This window comes from Gigantopelta aegis, chromosome 12 (genome assembly GCF_016097555.1).
Source record: "Gigantopelta aegis isolate Gae_Host chromosome 12, Gae_host_genome, whole genome shotgun sequence".
In the NCBI taxonomy this organism is placed as follows: domain Eukaryota; kingdom Metazoa; phylum Mollusca; class Gastropoda; order Neomphalida; family Peltospiridae; genus Gigantopelta; species Gigantopelta aegis.
Window position 1 is genome coordinate 11,757,364 of NC_054710.1, and position 27,500 is coordinate 11,784,863.

At 37.9% G+C, this 27,500-nt stretch overlaps 1 protein-coding gene across 1 annotated transcript in view; it reads right to left on the reverse strand.

The window, feature by feature from the left end:
• LOC121385824 (deleted in malignant brain tumors 1 protein-like) overlaps positions 1-27,500 on the reverse strand; it is a 64,635-nt gene that overhangs the window by 11,784 nt on the left and 25,351 nt on the right. Inside the window, exons 7-10 of the mRNA XM_041516613.1 lie at positions 12,828-12,997; positions 10,961-11,111; positions 5,062-5,231; positions 4,402-4,546 (exon numbers count right to left, since the gene is read on the reverse strand). Of these exons, the coding sequence (XP_041372547.1) occupies positions 4,402-4,546; positions 5,062-5,231; positions 10,961-11,111; positions 12,828-12,997 (636 nt within the window). The remainder of the gene's footprint in view (positions 1-4,401; positions 4,547-5,061; positions 5,232-10,960; positions 11,112-12,827; positions 12,998-27,500) is intronic.

Here is a 27,500-nt window from a genome sequence, read left to right on the forward strand (position 1 = left end):
GTAGACAAGCCTACCCCATTAAAGAACGAGGTCATCCTCCCTTCTGTTGACTGTTTTACCCTTGTGTGATAGTGCTCCACCCACGTGTTTGATAGGATACAGTACAGGTTAGGACTTGCCTGGAGAATGTGGTTAGGACAACATAGTATCAGTCAATCAAAACGCTTCTAAGATGAAACGGCTTATTGTATCGATTCTTTTCTGTGTTACCTATGACGTAGAATTCTATAAGTTAGTGATTGTATTCACGTGTAGTAACTTTACAAAGTGTTATTATATGCTTCGAGCAAAACATTGCCGTTTAATGAATAATACAATATGCAGAAATAGGTTGTGAACAAGTTAACAAAACACGAATCGGAAGTGTGTCAGAATAGAGGTTTAATAAAGGCTATAAAGCAGAACAACCCTGATTAAATAGATACAAACTGCATCTAAGATTTTTAAAAATATATTATTATTTTTAAAAATATATTATTATACATGACTGGATTAAATATAGGGAGACTATGAGAGAGAGAAAGGTATGTTTGTAATACCTCAGCTCATTAACAGCTATTCAGTATTAAACTGTTATATTACACACCAGGTCATTATCAGTGGTTATTAGATATTAAACAGTTTCCTGCTAATGCTGACACCTGAGTGTTCCGTTAGCACCTAATGATGCATGTTAACATTAATTACATAAGATTCACCCTATTACACAATCCTACATAATGTCACTGTAACAGTAAACAAATGGGCAACTTTTTTTAACAAGTACAATCACTGGTACATATATATGAATGAACATTCATTAGGTTGCATCACAAAACTACAAAGTACAAAGTGCATGTGAATACAACTATAGAGCATTAAGTGTTTTTATAGAATCACGTGGAGCAGGAGCTACGTAAGCTATAGGAATTCAAGTAGGAGCTCTGGAGCTGACGTAGAAACTATGGGCATAATAGGATGCGGGACAGAAACCAAGGGAGCAGGAGCCATAGAAGCCAACACAGGTGCTAGAGCAGGAGCTATAGGAGCCAGAGAAGGAGATATAGGAGCCAAAGAAGGAGCTATAGGAGCCAGAACATGAACTATAGGAGACAGAGAAGGCGCTATAGGAACCAGGGCTGAAGCAATAGGAAAACAGAAAGAGCTATTGGAGAACGAAGATGATCTATAAAAGCCAGAGCAGGAGCTATAGGAGTTAGGGCAGGGTATATAGGAGCTACATCAGTCAGTGCAGGACCTACAAGTGCCAGAGAAAGAGCTATAGGAGGCAGACCGGGATCTACAGGAGCCGCGGCAGAAGCCATAGGAACATAGAGTTGTAAACTGAGTCAAATGGAACTTTTTACAGAGTCATGGCATGTTGAATGGTTTGGAAAAGGTCTTTGGATATATAGGCCATGACTAGACTGAGTACTCTGACAGTAAGAGAACTAGACAGATATCTGGACAGTGATCACACACTTTAGCCATCAGAATCATTTTCAAGCTCCCTGATAAACGTAAATGTGACATATTAATCAGTAATACACACACTAGAAGAAGAAACCCGACAGCACCCCTTTCAATAATGTTACCGTTAATATTGTAATGAATTTCGCACTCAAGTATGAAACGAAATCATGCCACTTGAAATTTTACCCGGGTCCAGCTATCCCTTTCAGTTGTAGACTTCAATGTAATTAACACTAAATAGGCGGCCTTGACATACCACGTCTAAATACTAGTATCAGACAGACTACATAACAATGGAACAGATTATATATTTATGCAAGGGGGTCAACACAGAAAACAGTTCTCAACATTTCGCAATACGAAGACAGTTGACATTTAAATTTTTACAAATAAATTCCCTTTTAATTAACACCTCCCCATCACAACAACGTTCACCAATACTAAATGAGATTGAGCTATCCGCTAGCTCTTCTCAAAACACGGAAAAACAACTCCCTATTATAGTCTAACGGCACCCTTTTCGTTAGCTCCGTTTTGCTAATTCGGAAAGCAGATTCCTTGACACGCTGCCCTAGACGGATAAACTCCCAACCCACTCAAAATGTGCTAGCGTCATCGTTGGGAAAGGAATTTCCTTTAGCCAAATACAACCATTTAATTAATTAATCTCTTCCCCACCCATAATAATATTTAAATACGTTCTAATGATTTGGAAGCAAGCACAAATTCAATAAAAAAACAAAAAAACATGCTACAGAACAAAATAAGACTTACTTGTTTGAAACCCAAAAACCAAGTAAAGGATAATGCCTCGGCCCGATCTGCACGGACTTTCATAACCCTTAAACCCGATTGGTCAGATAATAACGAAGCCCGTAACCTACCGATAACCCCCGAGTAATTTTTCACCACAATATAAATTAGACTGGTCTCATACCATACTTTATAACATGCACAACGTAACGTTCCTGGCATTCCCTTATTAGTAAGGCTAATATTAGAGATTAATATAATTAATAATAATAAGAATAACAAGAAGAACCAAATAAAAATAATAACCAAGGAAATATGAAATGATAGATCGCCAGAAAACCAGGAACGCTACAATATGTGTTTGCTTACAGCTTGAAGAATCATTCACAAATAATTTGATATTATTTGTTTGTTTGTTTATACTTATTTTCGTGCTTATATCCACTTAAGGTTCAAGCACGCTGTGTCCTGGGCACACTTCTCAGCTATCTGGGCTGTCCGTCCAGTACAGTGGGCTAGTGGTTAGTTTGTTAGTGGTTAGTGAGAGAGAAGTCGGTGTAGTGGACATACACTTGCCCAATGTTGGTGTAGTGGACATACACTTGCCCAATGAGTTGTTAGTGGTTAGTGAGAGAGAAGTCGGTGTAGTGGACATACACTTGCCCAATGAGTTGTTAGTGGTTAGTGAGAGAGAAGTCGGTGTAGTGGACATACACTTGCCCAATGAGTTGTTAGTGGTTAGTGAGAGAGAAGTCGGTGTAGTGGCCATACACTTACCCAATGAGTTGTTAGTGGTTAGTGAGAGAGAAGTCGCTGTAGTGGCCATACACTTACCCAATGAGTTGTTAAACTCGCTCTGGGTTGGAGACCGAACCGGGATGCGAACCCAATATTTACCAGCCTCTTATAAGTTTTACTGCAAAGCCTTCTAGAAAGGTATCCAGTGACCATAGACCAGACTGGTCACGTCACAATATTGCTTTATTTTCATCAATGAAAAAAAATATGACGTGTCACTGACAACGCACAATTGCTATTTAAATATAGCGTTTCGAAACCAACACCACGCCATAATCCATACCTAGACGATATTAACCAAGCTATATGCATAATTTGATAAAGAAGTATCAATTTTTTTACATTACATGTTTTTACGCTACAGTGGTTGATAACAAAGATGTAAACAATACAATGCTACCTTACAACATGTAATATGAATTACAGTCCATGGCACTGTCACACTTTAAGTCGACAAAACAAACATTTTGATTTACGAAGAAATTGTTAATTTTAACCAAAGTAGCCTACTTTCCTTAATCTGAAACCGCTAGGTCCGTGAAACATATTGTTAATTGATTTATCTTAATAATTAAATACACATTATTTATTTAAATATAATGTATAAATGTAAAGTAATTTAAATTATCGTCGTAATTTAGCTTAACAAAAAACAAAAACAGACATCCTTACAAATTGTTTTGTTTTATCTTAATCTTATTTTAAACATTTTTATACGAATGAAAACGTTTATTCTTATTTTTGTTTTAAATATCCAATCACAAATGTTAAAAATGTGTGTGCGATAGGGTTCCTATAGTATATTACGGGTTTTCAAAGGTTGAGACGAAAACAGGTTACTGACCTAATCAGGATAATGGACGATAATAGACATTTACGCCTGTAGTAAAGTTAGCACACCGTGGAAAGTTGGGAACTTTTGATATATTATTACTAACAATATTCTGCAACTATCCTGTGAGATTCAGCCCTGTACTTTTATTTTCGGGTTAAACACAATAAAAAAGCCGATCTGTCTTAGCTATTTTTTTACTGAAACACATTTGGGGGATTTACTGTTAATGTATACAATTTGTGTGCGAAATATGTATCTAAGCGTCTTCCAAAATACATTTTGATTAATATGACAAAATATATTTTTGTGTGATACACTCTGGCTGACATCAGTAAGTATCTCTAAGTTGTACGCAATTTTAGCAGATCTATATTGACCACAAAAGCAACCCCCCAAAAAAAACAAAAAAAAAAACAAAAAACAAAACAAAACAAAAAAACAAAAAAAAAAAACAACAACAACAACATCACACACACAAAAAATCCAACAGAAACAAAGATAAAAACCAAGTAAAACACAAAACCCCCCAAAACATTGTAATCTTGCCAAGACGTTTTATGTACCGACTGAATCCCATCATGAAGCAGATGACTGCAGCATCCTTGCTATCAAATCCATCATCACATACAGTTCCCCATGTTCCGTTGATCTGGATTTCAACTCTGCCTTGGCTTGAAATGCCTGATCCGTTCACTAACCGTACAGGTACTGAAATATATGAAACAGTCATTTACAATAAAATAGAAAATATAATGATAATAATAATAATAATAATAATAATAATAATAATAATAATAAACAACTTAAATATTTTGCAACAATACAAATTATGGTGCTATGGTTAAAAAACAAATGTATGCAATAATATTGTTCAACCTGCATGAATACTTGAGAGTTTGTTATGTTTTACTTCATGCTGAGCATGTAATGGTTCGTTTATTAATACTACTGTCTACCTGTAACATGCTTACAATTATTAAGTATCATGTTTGGAGATGCATAACTGTAACAGTTTCACTGTATCAGGTACATATGTGCTCAAAATATGTATGGAATAAACCTAATCACTTTTTATGCGAAACTAGATGTATTGTAAAATCATCCAGTTATATCCAAAATTAGGCACAGGAGGTTAGATATTAACAGAGATGAAGGATGAACGAATTAATTAATTGACGAAAGCAAGACAGAACAAATGGTGTCATATTAATGCCCAGGCTTACTCTGACATATGACACCTGCATCTTGATTGTGGTGACAGATGTGGTCCCCAACATGGTTCACTGGGCAGCGTGTGATGGACGACTCATTCCCTCTGCAAGCTAAGTTCTCAAAGAAGATGGGTCCAGAACCGTTTCCGAAACCAGCGCCATGCACAGCACGAGCTTCATATCTAGATAGATAAACATGTCTAAGTTGAAGTAAAGCTATGCTTTTAAAGCCGTTTTTGCTAATACAATTGCATAGAAATATGTTTGAAAAGGAGTTTCAGTACAAGTGCTATTATTATCCCAATATTTGTCAAATATACTGGTTTATAGATGTATAAGTGTATAGGTTCATTTCCTGTGCATTATCCTCAGTAGTGAAGCAAAATACCAACACAGCATTAGGTGACTTCGTAAAGTCAATATTTAAATTAAAACAACAAAACAAACAGTTATGCCAAATGTCAAGAACAGGTGTACACAGTTATATTACATATGAACAACTTCGTGAAAACGTGCTACACAATTCAAACAGTGTGTACATCAGTTATGTGGTGCGCACTTCTATGAACGTCCACAATTATCATATTCAAAACACACACACACACACACACACACACACACACACACACAGACGCGCGCGCGCGTGCGCGCACACACACACACATACACACACACGGGTGAAGATTTAAATAATTTTTAATATGGACAAATGGTTAGAAATAAATAAATAACTATTTTTTTTTCGCAATTTTCATTCAAAATTCATTTGACTTGATGGTATATCATTTCCATAACTCCCTGAAACTTTATGTATATATAATAATAAACGAGTTACCAGTTATTATCAAATTTCTGTCCCGAGTGAAATAATTTTCAGTTGTCACGAGCTTTAGCGAGTGACAAACACAAATTATTTCATGAGGGACATAAATTTAATAATAGCTGGTGCCGAGTTTGTTATTCTATTAATTACCTGAGCTATTTTGTCTCTAAAATCCTTTATTTTCAACACACATGCATGTGCAGAAACGATATAAACCACTTTAATGACTGTTCTGAGTATTGCTATAGCTTTATAATTTAATCGCTTTCATAGATAATTTTCAAAAACACAAGTTCTCTTTATTCTGGTACAAAATCTATAATGAATTATATTAAAGTGACATATTGTTATAAATTTATTACCAAAAGCAGACAGCCATAAACGCAAACTCTTTAAACTACATGACGTCAGTGTGTGTTTGCCAAATTGTGATGACATCATATTTAGTACCGACAAGGTAGTTAGTTTGTAAGCATTCAACAATATTGTTCGTCAGTCTCAGTGAGAAATTGTGATTTTTATTTTCCCTTTTATGAGTGCCTGCTGGGGTAATATATATATATATATATATATATATATATATATATATATATATATATATATATATATATATATATATATATATATATATATATATATATATATAGTAGTCGTTTTCGAGTTGAAAGACGCTATTTTATAGCGTGCTCAACCGTGTGGGAGCCAGATATATTGTTAAAAAGTGTATGTTTTTCTCTACATGACAGGCTTGTTTCGTGAGAGAGTTGAATTATTGCTCTCACTCATCAGATGTAGATTTAATTACACCGTCAACGGAAAGCTGATGACGTAATGGACTCTGTGACGTCGAGGTTACGTCACTATGCAGGTCTATAATAGGTGATGTGTGGTATGCGCACAGAAGGTATTTGCGTCTGTGTCGACATGCTGATACGAGTTCATTCTTGGAGTTTAGTGACGGTGTAATTAAATATACATCTGATGAGTGAGAGCAATAATCCAACTCTCTCATGAAACAAGCCTGTCATGTAGAGAAAAACATACACTTTTTAACAATATATATATATATATATATATATATATATATATATATATATATATATATATATATATATATATATATATATATATGTATGCATGTATGTATAAAGACACATACTAACACACACGCGGACACACGTATATATATATATATATATATATATATATATATATATATATATATATATATATATGTATATACTGAACAGCATTGAAAACACACCACCAAAAATTTTTTGGATTTCGAAAAGTATACCTGAGCAATAAATGATTTTGTTTTTAACAAGCAATAGATGGATGATTGATAATGGCAACAAACAAAAAAGGATGCACAATCATTGATTAGTTTTAATTCATCTACGCATGGAAGACCCGTGGGGTCACAATGAAAAGTCAATAGCGCTTATTACCACCATCTGCAGCAACACAAGTTATGCAACGTCTTCTCATCTACCTGATAAGTTTGCGAATAGTGTTCTTGTGGATAGCATTCAACTCCTGCTGTAGTGCGTTTTCCGTTTCTCTAAGGTTATTCATTTGTGGATGACATGAGATGCGTTGACCAAGCTAATCACAAAAATTATCCATTGGTGATAAATCAGGGGACAGTGCTGGCCATTCAAGCAAAGGGACATTATTGTTCGCTAGATACTGTGTTGTAACATGTACTGTGTGAGATCGGGCGTTGTTTTGTTGAAATGTGTGCATATCCCGATGCTGATGAAATAACGGGAATAACGTGATTTTTTTTTAGACGTTATCCCGATAATAAATGGCATTTATACTGCCACGACAAACATGGAGAGCTGTTCGGGGATAATAACAGATCCCGCCCCACACCATGACACTGACTCCACCCCATCGATCCGTCTGGACAAGGCAGTCATTGTGGTAACATTCTTCACGCCTACGCCACACCCGCAACCGACCGTCAGCATTCCTTAAATAGAAACGGGATTCGTCAGAGAATAGCACACCAGAATATACAAATACAAACAGTTCTGCAATATGTCTTGAACTCTTATGTTTAGAAAGACACAGAAGCTGCGCCTGGCGCTGTTACAATGCAGAGCATGTTGTACATTGTATATGTCTTCTTCTGTAATAATACAATAGGCCGAATGGAGGCCGGGGAATCTCAGTCTGCCATCGCTCTCGTGTACTGAATGTAACACAAAGTACCAGATCGAGACTTTGGGACAGATACCAGCAAACTGGAACATCACATGATCGCCCCAGATCCGGTAGACCACGTGTGACGACGGTGGTGCAAGACAGGTAGACACGGTTGCGACATTTATGACATAGGTTCTTAACGGCTTCCTCTACAACAAACGCTATACCTTGTCTGCGTCAAACTGTGAGAAAACTTCTATCGGAAGCTGCTATTCGACCACGAAGGCCTGCTACAAAAATAATACTAACACAAGGACATCGTCGACAATGTCTTCTTTGTTTCGACGATGGAAGTTATGGCGTGTACAACAATGGAGAAGAGTTGCCTTTAGCGATGAATCCCGATGCATGCTTAGTCGATCCGACGGAAGAGTGAGGATATGCAGGTGACGTAATGGACGTTATGCAGCTAACTGTGTACCAGAAGTCGACAGCTTCTGTGGTGGGAGTGCCATGATGTGGGCAGTCATTTGTTACACCGCTAAGACAAACCTAGTGCACATTCCAGGCACCTTAAATGCAAACAGATATTCCACACGTTATTCCGTTTCTGAACGCTAACAACATTATTGTTTAGCACGACAATGCTCGACCAAACAGAGCACGGGTTGTTACATCATTCCTCAACCAAAACAACGTTGTAGTGCTACCCTCGCCTTCCAGATCGCCTGATCTGAACACAATTGAATATTTGTGGGACGAACTGGACCGACGTGTGAGACGACGTCAACCTGAATCACAAACAACTTGTCCAAGTACTGCAAGAAGAGTGGACTGCAATTCCACAACAAGAAATCCAGACATTAATTCATTCTACGGGCAGCAGGTGCTAGACAGTTATCAATGCTAAAGGAGGTCATATGACCTTGACATTTTATTGATGCCATTCTTAACATTACTGTTATGATGACGTGTTTCCAAGTCCGACAAAATGGATAGAAGAAGGTGAGAAACCTTCCAAATATTGTTGTAATATGGAATCAAGAAATTATTATAGTAAATTAATAACAAAAATAGAATTAAAAAAGAAATTACAGATCAAATGGACATTTTACAGTAAACCAAAATGTCCTATCAAAAGCTTTATTCAGCACCCCCTGAAACAAACGGATATGGTATTATAGAACAAGTAGCTAACGAGGAAGCAGAACAACTTGAAGAACAAATTAAATATTCAGAAGTATTACATTTTCTAAAAAAAAATATGAAAAATAACAAAATCCCGGGTTCGGGTGGGTTCTCTAAAGAATTCTTTAAATTTTATGGATTGACATCGGGCTTTTCATAGTTCTCTCAATAAACCACAGCTACTTTATTAAAGAGATGTCCAATGCACATAAATTAGGGGTAATAACATGCATTCCAAAACCAAACAAAGCAACACAATATCTTAAAACCTGTCGACCTTTGACTTCATTAAACTGCCTCTGATTGTATAAGTAACAGAATAATGAAGGTTCTTGAAAAAAATACATAAAGACCATAGTAAAGACAATAGTACTAAAGTTAGTAGTTTTCACGCAAGATGGCACGGTAACGTTCACCATGTCACATGGCATGGGCCTACAAGTTATGGCTGACAGAAGTGCAAAAACACAAACGTACGTGTGCAAAAAAAAACAATAAAACAATGACAACGTATTCTCAAAGTTGCCAGTAATTGTACTGAACCGATGGGAATATTAAATATGTAACACTTGTGTAACAAAACATGGAAATCGCTGCAAACCAAACCATCGGGTAACCATGCTAAACGCGTCATGACCAACCTGCGTGTGCATCTCACTTGTTTCCAGAGTGCTACTCAGCAGTAAACAGAACTTAGAATTGTGTAAAATTAATAAGTATATGTTAATGTTATTAATTATTTACAAGAATACATTTCTTGGTTTAACTCTACCTGACTTTGTTCTTCTTTCATTTAATTTCTTCATATTACAGGACAGTTAATTACTCTTTATTTACCTTGCACTTTGTGTACCTACCATCTACCAATTTGAAAATATATTTCTCAAATTCATTAAATTATTTTCTGTTGACCATCAGTGTTGTGAATTAAGGCCACCGTTATTGAGCAAATTAAAGAAATATAGTACAGGAAAGAAATACAGATTAGAGTAGAGAAGTAATGTACAGGAAAGAGATACAGATTACAGATATATAGTACAGGAAAGAGACAAATAATACAGAAAAAAGAGAGTATAAATATAGGGGAAAGATTTCATAAGTTACAGTGGACACCGCTCGACACGAATCATAAAACACCAGTTATATCACCACAGTCATGTTTACAACGACGTGGGGATTTTGTTACAGCACACAAACACACACGCGCGCGCACACATTCGTGCATACGTTAGGTCGTCTTAATATTTGCAATTAAATGTATGTATAATACTTAATGCATTCCAGTTTTACATACCAAAGTAAACATAGTATATAAAGATCCAAGTTAAATTAATATTTTGTGTTCGTTTTTCGTCAGTTCGTTAGTGGGTATAAAATTTTAGACTGGTGTAAATAACTTAGGAAGTGTAGCCAACTAAAATTTGGTAATGTTTTCAATAAGATGGTTTAATTATCTGCCTTTCATGTATGGAATATGTATCTAAGTCTTCATAAATACAAGTTTATTAAGTAAGAAAAAGAATATGTTTGCGAAACATCCTGATCGACATCCGTTAATCTCGATGACATGTTTGCATTATTTCCAAACATTTATTTTAAAAAACACAAACAAAAAATAAACTAGCAAAAAACAAACAAAACAAATGAACAACATCCACTAAAAGAAAACAGAACACAATACACCCCCTCCCCTCCCCCGGAAATCCCTGAATTGTTTTCATTTTATCAAATAGATTTATATACCGACTGAACCCCATCATAGCGCAGATAACTCCAGCATCCCTGCTATCAAATCCATCATCGCAGACAGTGCCCCATGTCCCGTTGATCTGAATCTCAACTCTGCCTTGTGTTCGTATTCCTGATCCGTTCACTAATCGTATACGTCGGCCTACTGCAATATACAAAACAGTTATTTACAAACCCCCCAAAAATACCCCCCCCCCATTCCCCCCCCCAAAAAAAAGAAACAGAAGAAAAAAAACACACATAAAAAAATATTTAGAATCCTGTTTGATGCAATGGCTTATCGTGCGTAATACCAGGTTTAAGTTACCACACAGACTGTTACAGACTTTCTTGCAAAAGGCAACCCTACTCTGCGTTCATTAGTCTATGCATGTGCCGGAACTTGGATAGTAGCTTATTTGTGGGCCCACCGCGGCAGATACGTATACGCAAGCTTTTACATAATATTGTGTTGCTTTTCAAATCACTTGTACTGAGATGCTTAAAAAACTTTAGATAGAATGCTCAACCTCTCCCACACCTTTTGGTAAAAAAAAATAATATGTATATAGTTTTGTGGAATGGAATGCGTTGATGTATTGTTACTGGACTTTATTGAATTGGCTGAAATAACATGTGCACATAATTATGGCTATCAGTTTTAGAGGAAAGGACTTGTCAAAACAACCGCTGTAAGATGCATTGTTGTTAATTTTTATTGCTGTAGTTATGTTCAAATGCAGTTTAGATGAGACCAACTTTTCTTATTTTCGCCTTATATGCCGGTACCCTGTTAAGTCGCAGTCTCTATTAAGTCGTGCCATTTGGGATCCCCCACCCCTTTTAGCATAATACGTTTGTTTATCTTACAATTTTCACAATTATATAATATGTAGACAGTAGCTAAGAAAATTTAAGTATATCCAATTATTTATTATATTTTACCTTAAAATAAAAATGTCTACACATGAACCAAAATAGGTAAAAAAAACATATGACCCGTATGTCAATTAAAACATTTGTAACTTTCTTAATTTACTGCGATAATGCCCAAAACATATATCTGAGTGTCATCTGTATGTGCATGTTTATGATTACGTACTAGTGAGTGACGTCAGTAAAAATATGAGGTCACAGGTCAATCCTGTTCTATGGAAGAAAATAATGGTGTTTATATTTAAAAACGTAAATTAGGATGTAGATCGATAGAGTTTATGTTAAAATATGGCTATTAATACAATATGTATACAGTCAGTATTACATTTGAATATATATTAAAATAATATTTAGATTTAAAAAAAATGAAAATGAAATAACCCAAGCGAAAAGAAAAAGAAAAAACGTTTGTCCAATCTTATTTTGCAAGCAATATTTTATAGACCATGCATCAATCTGATGACTGTTAAATCAAAAAAAATAATTGTAAAAGCAGTTCCTCTTTATTGATTGCTTCAAGACATAAATTCAACCATTCAACTTGCAGTTATATACTAAGTTCTTATGTCGTTTTACGCTTCTACAGGTGAACATAGTAAATAACGTGACTCGATAGAGTTACGTTTTTCCGTTCAATGAGCGGAGGAAGCCAATTGTAAGCATGTGTGCTGTTTCGATGGCATTAATTATGTAGATTTTTCGGCATTGTTGGTTCACTTAATTATTAAATCTGGTCAGTATTATATGAGTGAATATTTAAAATCTAGAAAAAAACACATTCTATTTCTATTTACAAGGTAATATATTTTTTGAGGTTTTTTTATTTTATTTTGAAGTCAGACTGTATCACAGTAGTCATATGGTGGCTTCAAAGACATCAGCAAACAAACAAGAAGGCTTTGTCTTCTTTTCGATGTATCTGCTATACTATAGATAAGGAACTTACGTGGACACTTGACGCTTACATCCTCGCTATGTGAACAGTCGTTGTTACCCCAGGGTAAGGAGGAGCACTGATCTAGACGATGTTCATCTCCATTGCACGTAACACTATCCAGCCATATCGGTCCTGTGCTTTGTCCATATCGAGCACTGCCATATGCCCTTGCACCATAACTGAAACAGAAAAAAATATATGCCATATGATACAACTACTGGTCATGAGTCCCGTGTAGTGCATGTCGGTGAAATAAAACCGACTACAGCTAATTACAGTTGAGTAGATACATATAGTTGTGTTTTGTTTGTGTGTTTCCTTTCTTTTTTTTGCTCTAGATATCTCTATTTATAATGCCAGTGTTGGAGGCCTCAAATCATCTTATATAATACACAGTATAGACATTCTGTTCTGTCATTCGTTGATTTATGTGAGATTTATGTACTTAAACCAAAACGCTTGGAAAAATACACTTTTGATAGTTTCAATAGTTACCCTTGACCTTGTAATCACAAGTGGCGGTATAAAAAATTCGTGATCATGGCAGAGTAATCCAATGGGAACATTATCTTGTCCATTTCCTCCATCACTGATTCGTGCCTGAAACTGCTACTGTAGGTTGTTGTCATGATGAACTTCACGTCTTTTCTCTGTTGCTAATAGGTGCCATGCATGACTGAACCTAACTGCTTCTCCTGTAATACCTCCTTCCCTATACCGTTGTGCAGTTCTTAGGACGTTTGAGGGCAGGACGTAGCCCAGTGGTAAAACGCCCGCCAGATGCGCGGTCGGTCTAGGATCAATCCCCGTTAGTGGACACATTGGGCTATTTCTCACAAATTCTCACAAATGATATAACAAAGGCCGTCGTATGTACTATCCTGTGGGATGGTGCATATAAAAGATGTTTTGCTGCTAATCGAAAAGAGTAGCCCATGAAGTGGCGACAGCGGATTTCCTTTCTCAATATATGTGTGGTCCTTAGCCATATGTCTGATGCCATATAACAGTAAATAAAACCTGTTGAGTGTGTCGTTAAACAAAACATTATTTTCTTCGTGTCGCCAATGCAATCTTCCAAGGGATGGCTTGGACCTCTGTCATGGAATGTTCAACAGTACTAACTTTCATCTTGACCTGTTGTTTCCTGTGTTTATTATCACAAGCATCGCCGGGGGAGGGGGGGGGGGGGGGGGGGACTGGTGCAACCACCGATGGTTGACTCGTATCAAGTCTGGGCAGGTCATCTACACGTACGGCACATTCAGTGACGACGTCGATGTTGGGGGCATAGTCGTTTGTCCATACAGACGGAAATGCTGCTAGCAGAGGAGCTGCTAGATTTTATTTTGAGATGGAAATCTTATAATGGGGGCTGGTGAAGGAGCCACCCTTGGCGTCTGTCTCTTCTTCCTGGATCTTCTATATTTCATCTGTGTCACTGTTGGCATTGTTACCACATATACAACGGTCGCTGTATTAATCTCTCTGCAGTAGTCAACTCTCCAGGGCTCGGGGGGGGGGGGGGGGGGGGGGGGGGGGGGGGGTGGGGGTGGAGGTGCTGGAGGAGCGAGCTGAAGTCATTTGTTCAGTATTGTGAGTGTGTAGATACCATTCCGTTGAATCTGATCTTAATCTCAAGGAAATAGACATACCCATTCCATTATCGTAACTATGCAAATTCGAAAAGCAAAATAACGTTTCTATTCATGTATTTGGATTTGACAAAAAAGATGGTGTATTCCCTTTACACAACAAAATGCATACAAATGTCCAGTAAACCACCATTCTTTACCCGAAGGACGCATCTGGCTGTTGTTACTAAGTTGTCAGCAAGATGTCATTAATATTTTCATTGAGCAAAGTAAGAACATTGGGGGTATCTTAAAAATACTGAATCCAATGTACTTGACAGAGGAGAGGACATTTTAAATGACTGATGCATGTCATGTTTGTCAAGATAAGCCAGAAGCAGACTTAGTTCGCGACCACTGTGATTTGACTGAAGTTTACCATGGTCCTGTACACAGTAAATGCAATTTACAATACCAGTTTAGGAAGAACAAGGGGAAACAGAACAACTTTAACTGGTTCTTTATCCCTGTTGTTTTTCCTCAACTTTAAAGACTATGACAGTAAACTGATTATGAAGTATTTGGATAAAACCGTGACCCCCCCCCCCCCCCCCCCCCCCCCCAAAAAAAAAAAAAACACAAAAAAAACAAAAAACCCCAAAACAAACCAAAAACAAACAAACAAACAAATATAAACTAAAAAAAAAACATTCACTGTCTCACCAAAAACATGGAATAATACATATCATGCTCTGTTGTGTTTTCGGTCGAGAAGGCACTCCGTCACGTGACATGCGCCAATCGGAAACGATATGCATGTTGCACGTGCAATGTGTGATATAGTGTGGCACGCACGCACAGTGCTTTTCTATTATGGTGAAATGGCACACACAAAAAATATTCAAAACTGTAACATGCGTACTTTGTTTTTTGGTTGAGTATATTTGTAATGCCTTTCAAGTAGTTCATAATATGGCAATACTTTTCATAAGTGATATTTTATTTGTGACGCATTTAAACTTGTGTATACAAAATTCATGTTGGAACACTTTTGGATGTGAACTAATTTTTCCAACGAAAAGAAACTATCGAAGATGACTGGCATATGTTTAATTGTTGATTATAATGAGAAATCAATGGTTTCAAACACAGTCATAAGCAATACGGACAGGTAGTACTGATTTGTAAGTGAAGGATATCAAGAGTACTGATTTGGAAGTGAAGGATTTTGTCACAATACAAGGACATGGGATCTCTTCAAATATATCTTCCTTTGATATTTCATATAAAAATAAATCTGGATACAGTCAAATATACTGAGCCAAATTAAGAGCTTCACAATATAAAATTTGAATAAAGTAAATGTATAATTTGAATAAAGTAAATGAGTGTTGAAAGCAGTTATTTTTCAGGAATAAATATTGCAATGGCAATGTCGACACTCATTTTGAAGCCCATCACAGCCCTAGTGATCCGATCCATAGCACGTGCACAGCACCATTGAGGCAAAAGTGGTTTTGCACGTGCCACTGGTCACGTGACTACAATAGCAAACGTGTTTTTTATGGTTACTTACTCACAGTAGCCTGACACAAAAAAAACCCACATAAAAACGATATTTGTTACGACCTGTTTCGATGCCACACCTCACAGATGTGCAGCGTGAACGTTCCGTCGGCATGTTGCACGCGGGAACGTCAGTAGCTGACGTTGCAAGGGTGTTGGATTGCAGTCGATGGACAATTTATGATCTGCGGACACGAGTACATCAAACGGGCACCACAACTGATTGGTACCGACTGGGTAGACCACGTGTGACATCACAGGCACAAAACCGTCATATTGTGGTACGTCACCTCCGCAACCGTTTCATGATAGCTACAGCAACCAGTAATGAACTTTTCAGACGTTTGGTGTCCGCGCAAACGATCTCAAATCAGCTACCAACCGCTCACCCCCACGCACGGCGCCCATATGTTGGACCCATTTTGATCCAATATCATCGACGTCAACGTCAACTGTGTGTACAACGCCACTTGCGATGGATTTTGTTTTGGAATGGAATAGAGTCCTGTTTAGCGATGAATCAAGATTCACACTGCGATTTGCCGATGGCAGGCAGACGGTTTGGAGACGACGTGGTGAACGTCATGCTCAATGTTGTATCAGTGAAGTTGACAGATTCGGAGGCGGAAGTGTAATGGTTTGTGGTGCTTTCTGTGGAAATGGCCGTTCTCGACTTCTTGTCATCTGTGGCAACCTCAACGCTGCTGCATTATGCGACCAGGTGCTGGCCCAGGCCTGATCTTTCAGCATGACAACGCCAGACACTAAACGACCATCTTGACAAGGGATTACCTTAGGAACGCGGGCACCAATGTCATGGACTGGCCTTCAAAATCGTCCGACCTGAATCCCATCGAACACGGCTGGGATGTGCTGGGAAGACGCATGCGCACTCTCAGGAACCATCCAGAGACTTTGCAGGAACTTGGTGCCTCATTAGTAAAATAATGGCGCCGTACTCCTACACGCAAAACACAGTCAATGAGGAGGCGTTGCCTTGAAGTTGTGGGTACACATGGAGGGCATACACGCTACTGAACCTGTGATTTCATCAGACGACCCTGCTTGTGAATTACTATGTTGACTGTTTGTGGTTTTGACGAATGCTGTGGGCGCATCAAACAGATGTTTGACCCATCATTTATTCCTGTTCCTTCTTTGGACTTCATACAATAAAAAATACCCCATTTAACACGTTCTTCTGTCATATTTGCTAATTAGCCAAGATGAAACGGTGGTGAAGTTTTTAATTTGACTCAGCATAGAAACTGGGCACTTTTAAACTATAACAAATGATTATATTGTGGAGGTTGTTAAGGAGAGGACTAATCCGTTAAAACTTGCTCTGCACATAGGCACGCACTCACACAGAGACACAGACACACATGTATACACACACACACGCAAGCACGCACACACGCACACACACACATGCAACCACACTCAAACACACACTGAGACACACTGACACACACATACATACACACACACACACACACAGGCAAGCGCGCACACACACACACGCACGCAGACACGCCCACGCACACGCACACACACACGCACACACACGCACACACACATGCAACCACACTCAAACACACACCGAGACACACTGACACACACATGCATACACACACACACACACACACACACACACACAGCCGCGCACCCACACACACACACACACACACGGATAATCAAATATATGTAGTTTACCAAATGAGGCCAAATACAATTACCAAGACTAGCATTGTATGATTAAATAGAATGTTGGTGGCCATCTTGGATTTTAAAGCACAATAGATCATTTAGGCAGAGCACAACCACATGCAATGTCTATATGAACATAGATGCACTCTACAAAGTTTATTACATAATGGAAAAATATGTTTTTGACAAAGGAAACTAGTTTAAGTAAGTATTAGTCACAGCAACGAAACATTTCTTTTCGTAAATTCAGTAATATATGATAAAGTATGGTTGAAATAAACCAATGCCATTATTTTTGCCCAAATGAGGCAAAGTGAAGCTTTTAATATCTAATAAACGATGCAATGGTGCTTCCAACGACACCAAATTTAGCTGGGGTATATCTAATTCTGCACTGACATCACATTTCATTTAAATCGACCATACTATATTAGGATAGCAGATTCGATATACAGAAGTTATTATTGCAAGAAAGAACATGTAGATACGGTGGAAGCAATATATAATTAGCTGTGGGTATGGCTGGTACTGAGGGCGCAATTTCAAGGCATGATCGTGTGTTGGTTAAAGCACATACTGAATGTTTTTCCACTCAGGACAATCACTTGATACAACTGGCTACCCGTTTATAGTTTGCAATCTGTTCATCAACAGCATACAAAATTACAAACATGCTCTATATATACTGACACACAATGAACACGCAAAACAGATATTGTTCAATATTTTGTTGTGATTAATGAAAATATATTTATTGGACATAAAATAACAATGTATGAGAGGAAGCCATTAATTGGTACTTTTGTTTGGGTTTTAATCCAGGTTTTGTTCTCGTTACACATACAATAGCAGAAACACACAAAATGGTGTAAAATGCGTTCACTACATGCTCAATCATGCTGCATGCAATGCACGTGAAATGCCAGTATGTGGACACATAGAAATCACGTAACGGTGTCATATTCCTCATCACATTAAGAATGCCAGACTCAGAGAAGAACAAAGGGAGCGAGCGTTGGGCATGGTTCAAGGGGGGACTTCGCAAAGCCAAGTTGCTAGGACCGTCATCAACTATTGGACGACTTGTTGAAAGTCGTCAACAGACCGGGAGTGTCCGTGATCGACCTCGACCTGGTCAACGTCCCGTTACGACCCCACGCCAAGATCGGCAGATGCGACGACACCACCTCCGTGACTGGTTAAGAACTGCGACGATGACAGCAAGGAACACGATAGGACGTTATGAAAGGCCTATCCATCAGATGGTGGTCATCCGTCGACTCAGAACGGGTGGACTCAGATGCAGACGCCCGTACAACGGTAACATAATGACACCGCGACATTGTGATGCGAGACTGCAGTTTGCTCTTCAGAATGGTAATCATCCACCAGCCTTTTACCGGAGCAATGTTTTCTCAGATGTGTCCCGTGTCTCTGTCTCCTTTGCTGATGGAAGAGCACCTGTCTACAGGAGACTCCATGAACGGTACGCTGATGGATGTATGAGGGAACGTAATCGGTTTGGCGATTTCAGGAGTGCTCTCATCATTGTCCACGATGCCCTTACAGCCCAGTGTTATGTTGACGTTATTCTAAGACCAGTTCTCCAGCCACTTTTGCGCCGTCACCGAAGACCAGTAGATCCCCTTCTGTTTCAACAAGACAATGCCCGTCCACATACTGCAAGAATTACCCAGGTATTCCTGCAACAAGCCGGTATCACCGTTATGAATTGGCCGTTTCACCGGATTTGAACCCAACTGAACACATGTGGGATGAGTTAGGATGTCGTGTACATCACAGCCAGCCACCACCGCGTAACGTCGCTGAGCTTGCACATGCGTTCCAGGAGGAATGGAGGAATAGTATGTGGCTTATTTGAGATGTTTGTGCCAATCCTTTCCCCGTCGTCTTCCCGAATGCTCACGGGCCAATGGTGGACACACCAGATACTGACCTTGATGGGGGGGGGGGGGGGGGGGGGGGGGGTTGAACTTTTTGATTACGAATGAAACTCGTTTACTGATGATAACAGGCCATGTTTCCATGTGAATGTATCTCATGAATACCAGTCATTAATGTCATATTACATTATCCATCAATTCATTAATAGTTTGTCGTTATTTGCAATGAAAAGTTGTTTTTGCGTTTCCATTGTGTTTGAGTATATTTAGATTACAGGTGTATAAGTTATGTTGGGGATGAATAACTGTTAGCATAGATTATCCGTTCTGTTTTTCGGCAAGAAGGAAATAAAACCACAGATCACTTTTCGTCTTTTCATAATTTGTAGAAAACATGAATACTTAAGGTACATCAACTATGCACCATTCTGTGTATTGGTGGATACTTCTGTTTTGTCTTTGTCCAGTTGTATCAGGTAAGATTTGTTACATCTAACACCGAGAAATAAATCATAATACCTACTAGGACACACTAGAACCACACCAGTTTTAATACCATACTAGTTTGAGGCGCTAATGTGTTGGTACGTTTTGTGACAGAAACGAGTGAGGGCTAACACTAACCAGAATCTAAGACCTGAATTTGAAGACAAAGGTTTTTTCCATCCTATTACTACTTATATAAACAAAAAAGAATCTGTAAAATATCTGCATGTTGTAATTTTAAACATTGCTATTTTGTTCTCCCGATACCTGGAAACAACTGCAGAGCATGACCCCACTTCCCCGAAAACGAGCTTATAAAACTACTTAAAAATCAAGAAAAGAGCATCGTGAAATCTTTGCATTTCTTGGTTCTATTGTCGATGTTTGTTTTATTTTTATTTTCTTTATGGTGTCATTATTTGTATGTTGGTTTTATAGGGTGAATGCTTGTTGTTGTTTGTTTCTTGTTTTGTGTGTTGTGTTTAGGGTTTTTCCATTTTGTGTGTTGTTGGTTTGTTTTGTTTTGTTTTGTTTTGTTTTTTGTTTGTTTATTTATTTGTTTTTCATTTGTGTTTAAAATTAATATATCAGTAAGTTGAAAATTTAACGTAGTTATAAAATGTACGCTGGTTTTTGACATGATGAGTTGTGTAAATGTTGTATTTTTTACATAAGCAATGTTGTGGCATTGAAGAAATGTATAGTCATGACAACAATGCAAAATAATGTAAAGTTTATTTTGTTTTATGAAACCACCAGGGCCCATTTATTAACCATCATCTATTGGATGTCAAACATTTCGTAATTGCGACATGTAGTGTTCAGAAGAATCTCACTATATTTTTTCCAATAGGAGCAAGGGATCTTTAATTAGACAATATCCTACAGAGGGACTATACATATCCTACCCTCTAATATACCACTCGAGAGATACTGGTTCGGATGAGAAAAAAACAATGAGAATATGAGTCCACCGCGGGGATACGATCTTTAGAACCAAACACGTCAAGCGAGAACTTTAGAAACCTGCTCAGATTTTCCCTCCTATAGGCAAGGTCCTACGTTATAAATGTCTTCCATTTAGACCTCAAATCAATTGCAAAATTCCTAACTATCACTGGAGTTTCACCTTTATCTTTATTGTTGTGCTTAAAAAATATGGTTCAAGTTGACAAAACTCGGCCTGCATAGCAAACTTATGAATGTTACTAAGACTATGTATAGTCAGGTTATAATCTTGTGTGAGATGTCATAGCAATGTATCAGACTAGTTTATGGTGAAATCTGGTTTAACCCAACGTGAAGCTCTATCGCCTATACTGTTTTCTCTCTTTATTAACGATCTGGAATTGGAACATTTTGATACTAGTGACCAGTCATATGAGCTTGATATGAGAAACCTTTGTCTACTTATGTATGCTAAAGATAATGTACCTCTTTCTGAAAGTGCTTCTGAATTACAGAATGTGTTAAATACATTATATCTTTGTACCACAGAGTGAAATCTAAAGGTTAATTATGACAAAACAAAAATGGTTGTATTTAGGAGAGTAGGGCATTTAAACAAGATTAAAAGTGGTTATATAACAGTATTGAATTAGATATTGTTGAATGTTTTGACTACTTGGGTGTCAGCTTAGAGTATAATGGTAAATTCAATACTGCACAAAAGGTTATTGCAAATCAAGCCAAAAAGGATGCATTACTGTCTGAAATATGTAACTACTATTTGAACATAGAAACATTATTATCATTGTTGGATACGTATGTCGGGTAGCATTCTGCACAATGGATGTGAAGTATGAGCTTTTAACAAAATTAATAGTTAGAATGTGTCAATATGCAATATTGTAAACGAATACTAGGTTTTAAAAGAAAAACAACAAATTTGATGATATATTGTGAATTAGGCAGAACACCACTGCATATAGATAGAAACATGGATATTATTAAATACTGGTTAACACTGTTAACTACGGACAACTGTATATTACGTCAATGCTATGTAACTTTGTTTGACAACTGTTTTTGAAAAAAACAGCAACAGTGCATTAGCCAGGTACGAGATCTACTGTACAAACTTGAGTACGCTCATATCTGGTATGAACAAAATGTCACTAACTGCATGTATAATTTAGTTTATCTGGAATTAAACAGAGGATGACACAGCTGGGGAAGATGGACTACCGAGTATGTCCAGGCCTTGCGTGTAAAACAGAATGCTGTCATGAAAACATTATTTTGTTAAGACTGCAGATGTAATGCTTATTAAGAGTGAAACAAAATCGTGGAAAATGGAAGGTGGGTCTTATTTTTTAGTGGAGCGGCTAAGGTACATTTTTCACCAGAATCGTTCACTTCTTGAAGAAAGCATAAAACTTTCCACAAGGGGTATATGGTACCTAAGGGTCATTTTAAAAAATGGACCCCAAATATTCGCACCCTGGTGGTCGCCATATTGAATTCCAATATGGCCACCAAAATTACCATATTTTTGCCCATATCTCCTGTTCTATTTTACCTAGGACCAAAACTCAAGTGTCTATACCTATGTTTTCGATGTCTGGGAACATTTCGGCAGTGTCAGAATTTATGTCAGAGGGCCGTCATATTGAATTTCAAAATGGCCGTCATATTGAATTTCAAAATGGCCGTCATATCTTTTACATTACTTCGTATTTCATTTGCTATAGCACTTAGGAAGAAAAACCAAGACTCTATACCCATGTTCTTGATACCTAGAAACATTTTTGAATTTGTGTCTTGGACTGCATACCATGCAAGTGTGCAGGTGCAACATAGTAAGCCGCCGACTAGAATTGCCCTGATGCTGTTTGTTTCGTGAAGAATCACACTCCTTTGTATGAAAACCAACTAAGAAGTAACACAGTTGTTAAATCCAGGACAAACACCTGCATTGACGATGGACCAACCTCTGTATGCCCTCAGAAAACAGATCCAGTGGAAATTCCGAGATGTCTACGGCGAAGACAAGTACGTGATGATGTTGGGTCCCCTTCATATTGAAATGGCTGGATTGAAAATGATTGGCGATTTGCTCGATGGAACTGGTTGGACTAATGCCATCGCCCAGACAGAATTCGCTACGAAAGGGACAACAGCGGATAGTTTCATTCATGCGCCACACGTAGCCAGGATAGGAGAGCCCATCAGGTTACAGCTTCCTTACTCTATAGGTAGTACTAAACCAAATAACTTCCGGCTGGGTCAAAGTTCGAGGTGCACCCAACTTTTGATAGAGAAGTGAACACCACAAGTCCTGTGATTGGTTATAAATGTGAGTGTGTTGGTTGTAAAAAATAATAGTTTCATCTGGGTAAAAAAAAATGTGCAATTTTATTTCATCTAGTACCAATGTGTCAAGTAGCCTTGTGCTTGAAACATGTATGGGGTACCTGTAAAAAAAAGTACTCGAATTTTGTGCGAAACTAGGGTAGTCATAGACGCTACCCGTTATCTCAGAAACGAGCAGCTTGACCCCCATTTTTTTCTGATTCACTTTAAGTGTAAGGGGTGGTAGTATTTATATCCGTGACGTTTATGTCGGTTGATACGTTGCAGGTAGGAGTTTTAGCCACATATGTTACTATTGTCGTCTATGGGATTTGATTTGGTAGTATACACCCTATAGCACATATTCAGTGCATAATACAAAATATTATGTTTTTTTCATTTTTTAAAATTAAACTATACTGGTTGATTAATTAGCCATCACTCGATCATGCAAGTTCACAATGACCTTGACCTTGACAATAATCTCTGTACATGGCTCTGAATGGAGTTTGAATCAAAGTTAGCACTGAAGAAAAGTTGGTTTTGGCCTATAATTCATACTGTAAAGATTTCAATAATTTGTTTTTACATGGTATTTGACTTGCCATATACAACTGCTCTTAAATATGGTATTATATATAGGCAACCTGAACTAAGATTTTAATAGCAATTTATTTTTATATTAAAAATAGCATGTGCCAATAGTGGGTTAATGTCTTTAGTTTCCATTAACAGTGTTAATTTTTTATGTATGAAATTCTGAAAACTCAAATTTGTAAAGAAGTTGATTTTTATTGTCATTTTGACATATTAATAGGGTGCTAAGTTATATTTTAGACAAATTTGAAGTTTTATGCAAAATTTAAAGTAAATTTGAAGAAAAACTTTACCAAAAACATAATTAAATTTGTTGTCACTATTGTGCCTTCTGTTCTTATTTGTACATAACAATAAGGTTGTTAAACATATACTTAGATCTCCAGATCATTTTTTTCTTCTTAATAATCACTTAGCTCTCATGAAAAGCATTTTGAGTTTATACTAGATTCAGAACCAATTTTTTCAGATTTGATTATCTGCCTTGGATTAAGTTGATAATTTATTTTATTGTTAAAGCTGTATTACCTAATGTTACCAGCTAAATAAAATGCTGGATTACAGATTGTAGGAATACATCTAATGTACATATTGTATTCATCCGGATTAGAAAATAAAGCAAGAAAATAGATGTTCGGGTAATTTTGTCACTTAAAAATAGTTTTTTTCAGTAATTAATCAAAAATAAATGTGTTAAAGCTGCATGATTATTCCAGATATCACAACTATTAAAACATCCAACTACAGTAGGCTATAAATAAAATATAGTCAGGAATATTGGTGGCTGCCAATAGTTTTGATGGTTCATTATGAAAATCAGCATGGCCGATGGATTTGAAATTCCCACACCTGGTAACTTGAAGACACCCACACCCAGCATACAGGATTTCCTCCCAACACTAATGTTCAGGACATTAAGTCATTACTTCATACAGGTACAGTCATGTTTGTGTTTCCTTCCTCAGACAGTGTATTTTTTTAATACTGATATTTCTTTGATGTGCCTGTTAAGGTCTTCATAATCTAGGGGTCAATCAAGTGCATGTTTTAATGGCATTCTTTAAAGGGGTAGAGGTACTCTGACTATCTTTGTTGTCTCTACATATATACCTAAGTACACACACCCAACTGAAAGTAAATATCTTTCAGGAGTTTTATTTTAAAACATTTTGTTGTTTAATATGACATATTGCATTTGTACAAAACTATATGCAATATATATGCTTTTTGAGGTGTACATTATATTAGGTTGCACTGTAGAAACAACAGTTTCAGTGAGGTTGTCAGTTTATGTCAGAATACACCAGATCCTGGTTGTCATAAAGACACATAGCTGGACACTTTTTGAAAAACGTATGTTATCAGTATAGGTAGTACTAAACCAAATAACTTCCGGCTGGGTCAAAGTTCGAGGTGCACCCAACTTTTGATAGAGAAGTGAACACCACAAGTCCTGTGATTGGTTATAAATGTGAGTGTGTTGGTTGTAAAAAATAATAGTTTCATCTGGGTAAAAAAAAATGTGCAATTTTATTTCATCTAGTACCAATGTGTCAAGTAGCCTTGTGCTTGAAACATGTATGGGGTACCTGTAAAAAAAAGTACTCGAATTTTGTGCGAAACTAGGGTAGTCATAGACGCTACCCGTTATCTCAGAAACGAGCAGCTTGACCCCCATTTTTTTCTGATTCACTTTAAGTGTAAGGGGTGGTAGTATTTATATCCGTGACGTTTATGTCGGTTGATACGTTGCAGGTAGGAGTTTTAGCCACATATGTTACTATTGTCATCTATGGGATTTGATTTGGTAGTATACACCCTATATTATCCAAAGACAAGCTTTCGAAAGGGATAAAGAATCAGCTGATCGTGAGGTTCCAGTCTCCGAGGAGAGCTTCACAGAATAGTGTGAACAGAGAAGCAAGGCTCACCCTATGTTTCGATTTTGGAGCACAGTGCTTGATCTGGAGTTGACATTGTTGGCATTTGTGCGAGCCATTTGGACATTGGACTTGCAAGTGCAGACTGTCTCAACTAGCCCCATAGTTCTTTGTTTGGACCATGTCCACTATGCCCGTTGGATCTCTGTACACATAAGGGGCATGACAAGCCTTGTTCAGCAGTGCCCAGATGTTGATGAACAATTCATGCGTGGTGCATTCACATCAAATAAGACTGGAAATCTCTACTCCACGATTGGTCTGGATCATGTGCATGAGCAGATGAATGCTCAAGCCATCGGGTTGACAGGAGATCCAGGTGACCTACGACGCTGGATGATAGCCGGACCACATCTAACCATGATCATCGGGAAGTACGAGAGCAGTATTGACAACTGACATGTAGACACCAACCCAAAACATCATGAACAGAGCACAACTCAGCAAAAAGCCTTTGCCGATGATGTGCGTTCCCCCGTTGCAGTGATGAATGAGTGTGGGAATCCATTCCTTGATCGCACTAAGGACTTGTTAACGATTTATTCGCAGGATGTTATGGCACAGAGTGTGGTGGAAAGTCTGGAGCAAATTCACACTCTAGCAGAGAGCAAGTACCGAACCTTCATCGAGGAATGCCTTCTGAAAAACGAGACACCAATCAGTGCAACGATTCCACAGAATTCACTTCCGCTTTTCCGCAAACAACAGCATGCGGATCCATCCAAGGACAAGCAGAAGATCACAGAACTGAAGAGTGACTGTGCATTGTTTTCTCGACTCTACATTGCTAGCCAGACAAGAGAAGGTGACATTCAGGAGTTCTTCAAGCACGAAAACCAGGGAAAGAAATCAGATCTAGTTGGACGCCTCGAGACTAAGAAAGATTCAGCTATCGCGAATATCCCATTTGTAGAAGTAACAGTCATGGATGGTGCAGCTGTTGTGCATTTTCTTCCAAATGGGGAATCGAAAACGTTCGCCGAATATGCAAAGGACGTATTCATCCCATGTGTGTTTTTAGAACTCGGAAAAACCAAACGTGTGGATCTCGTTTGGGATGTATACCTAAAGGACAATCTGAAACTTTCAACGGAGGCAAACAGAGGGACAGGAACACACAAACGAGTGTCTAGCCATGCCAAGCTTCATGCAAAAAAAATCTTACGAAATGATGACAATAAGGATGGACTCTTCCAGTTCCTGGGGCAGGAGTGTGTTTCCAAGGGCACAGGAGACAAGGTCATCGTATTCACCCTATTGGACTCTGTCGTTAGCTCTAGAGATGGTCAGAACACAGACGGACTTCAACCATGCTCAAATGAAGAGGCAGACACCCGGATGCTTCTTCATGTCAATGACGCCATGAACTGTGGTTTGAAGTCAGTGATGATAAGAACAGTTGATACAGATGTCGTTGTGCTGGCTGTTGCTCATTTCCAGGGTTTACTAAACATTGAGCAACTCTGGATAGCATTCGGAACTGGCAAGGATTTCAGATACATCCCGATCCATGAGATTGCCTCTGCACTATGTCCTCAGATGGCCAAAGGATTGTTGTTTTTTCATTAATTCACCGGCTGCGACGTAACGTCCTACTTCACCAACCATGGG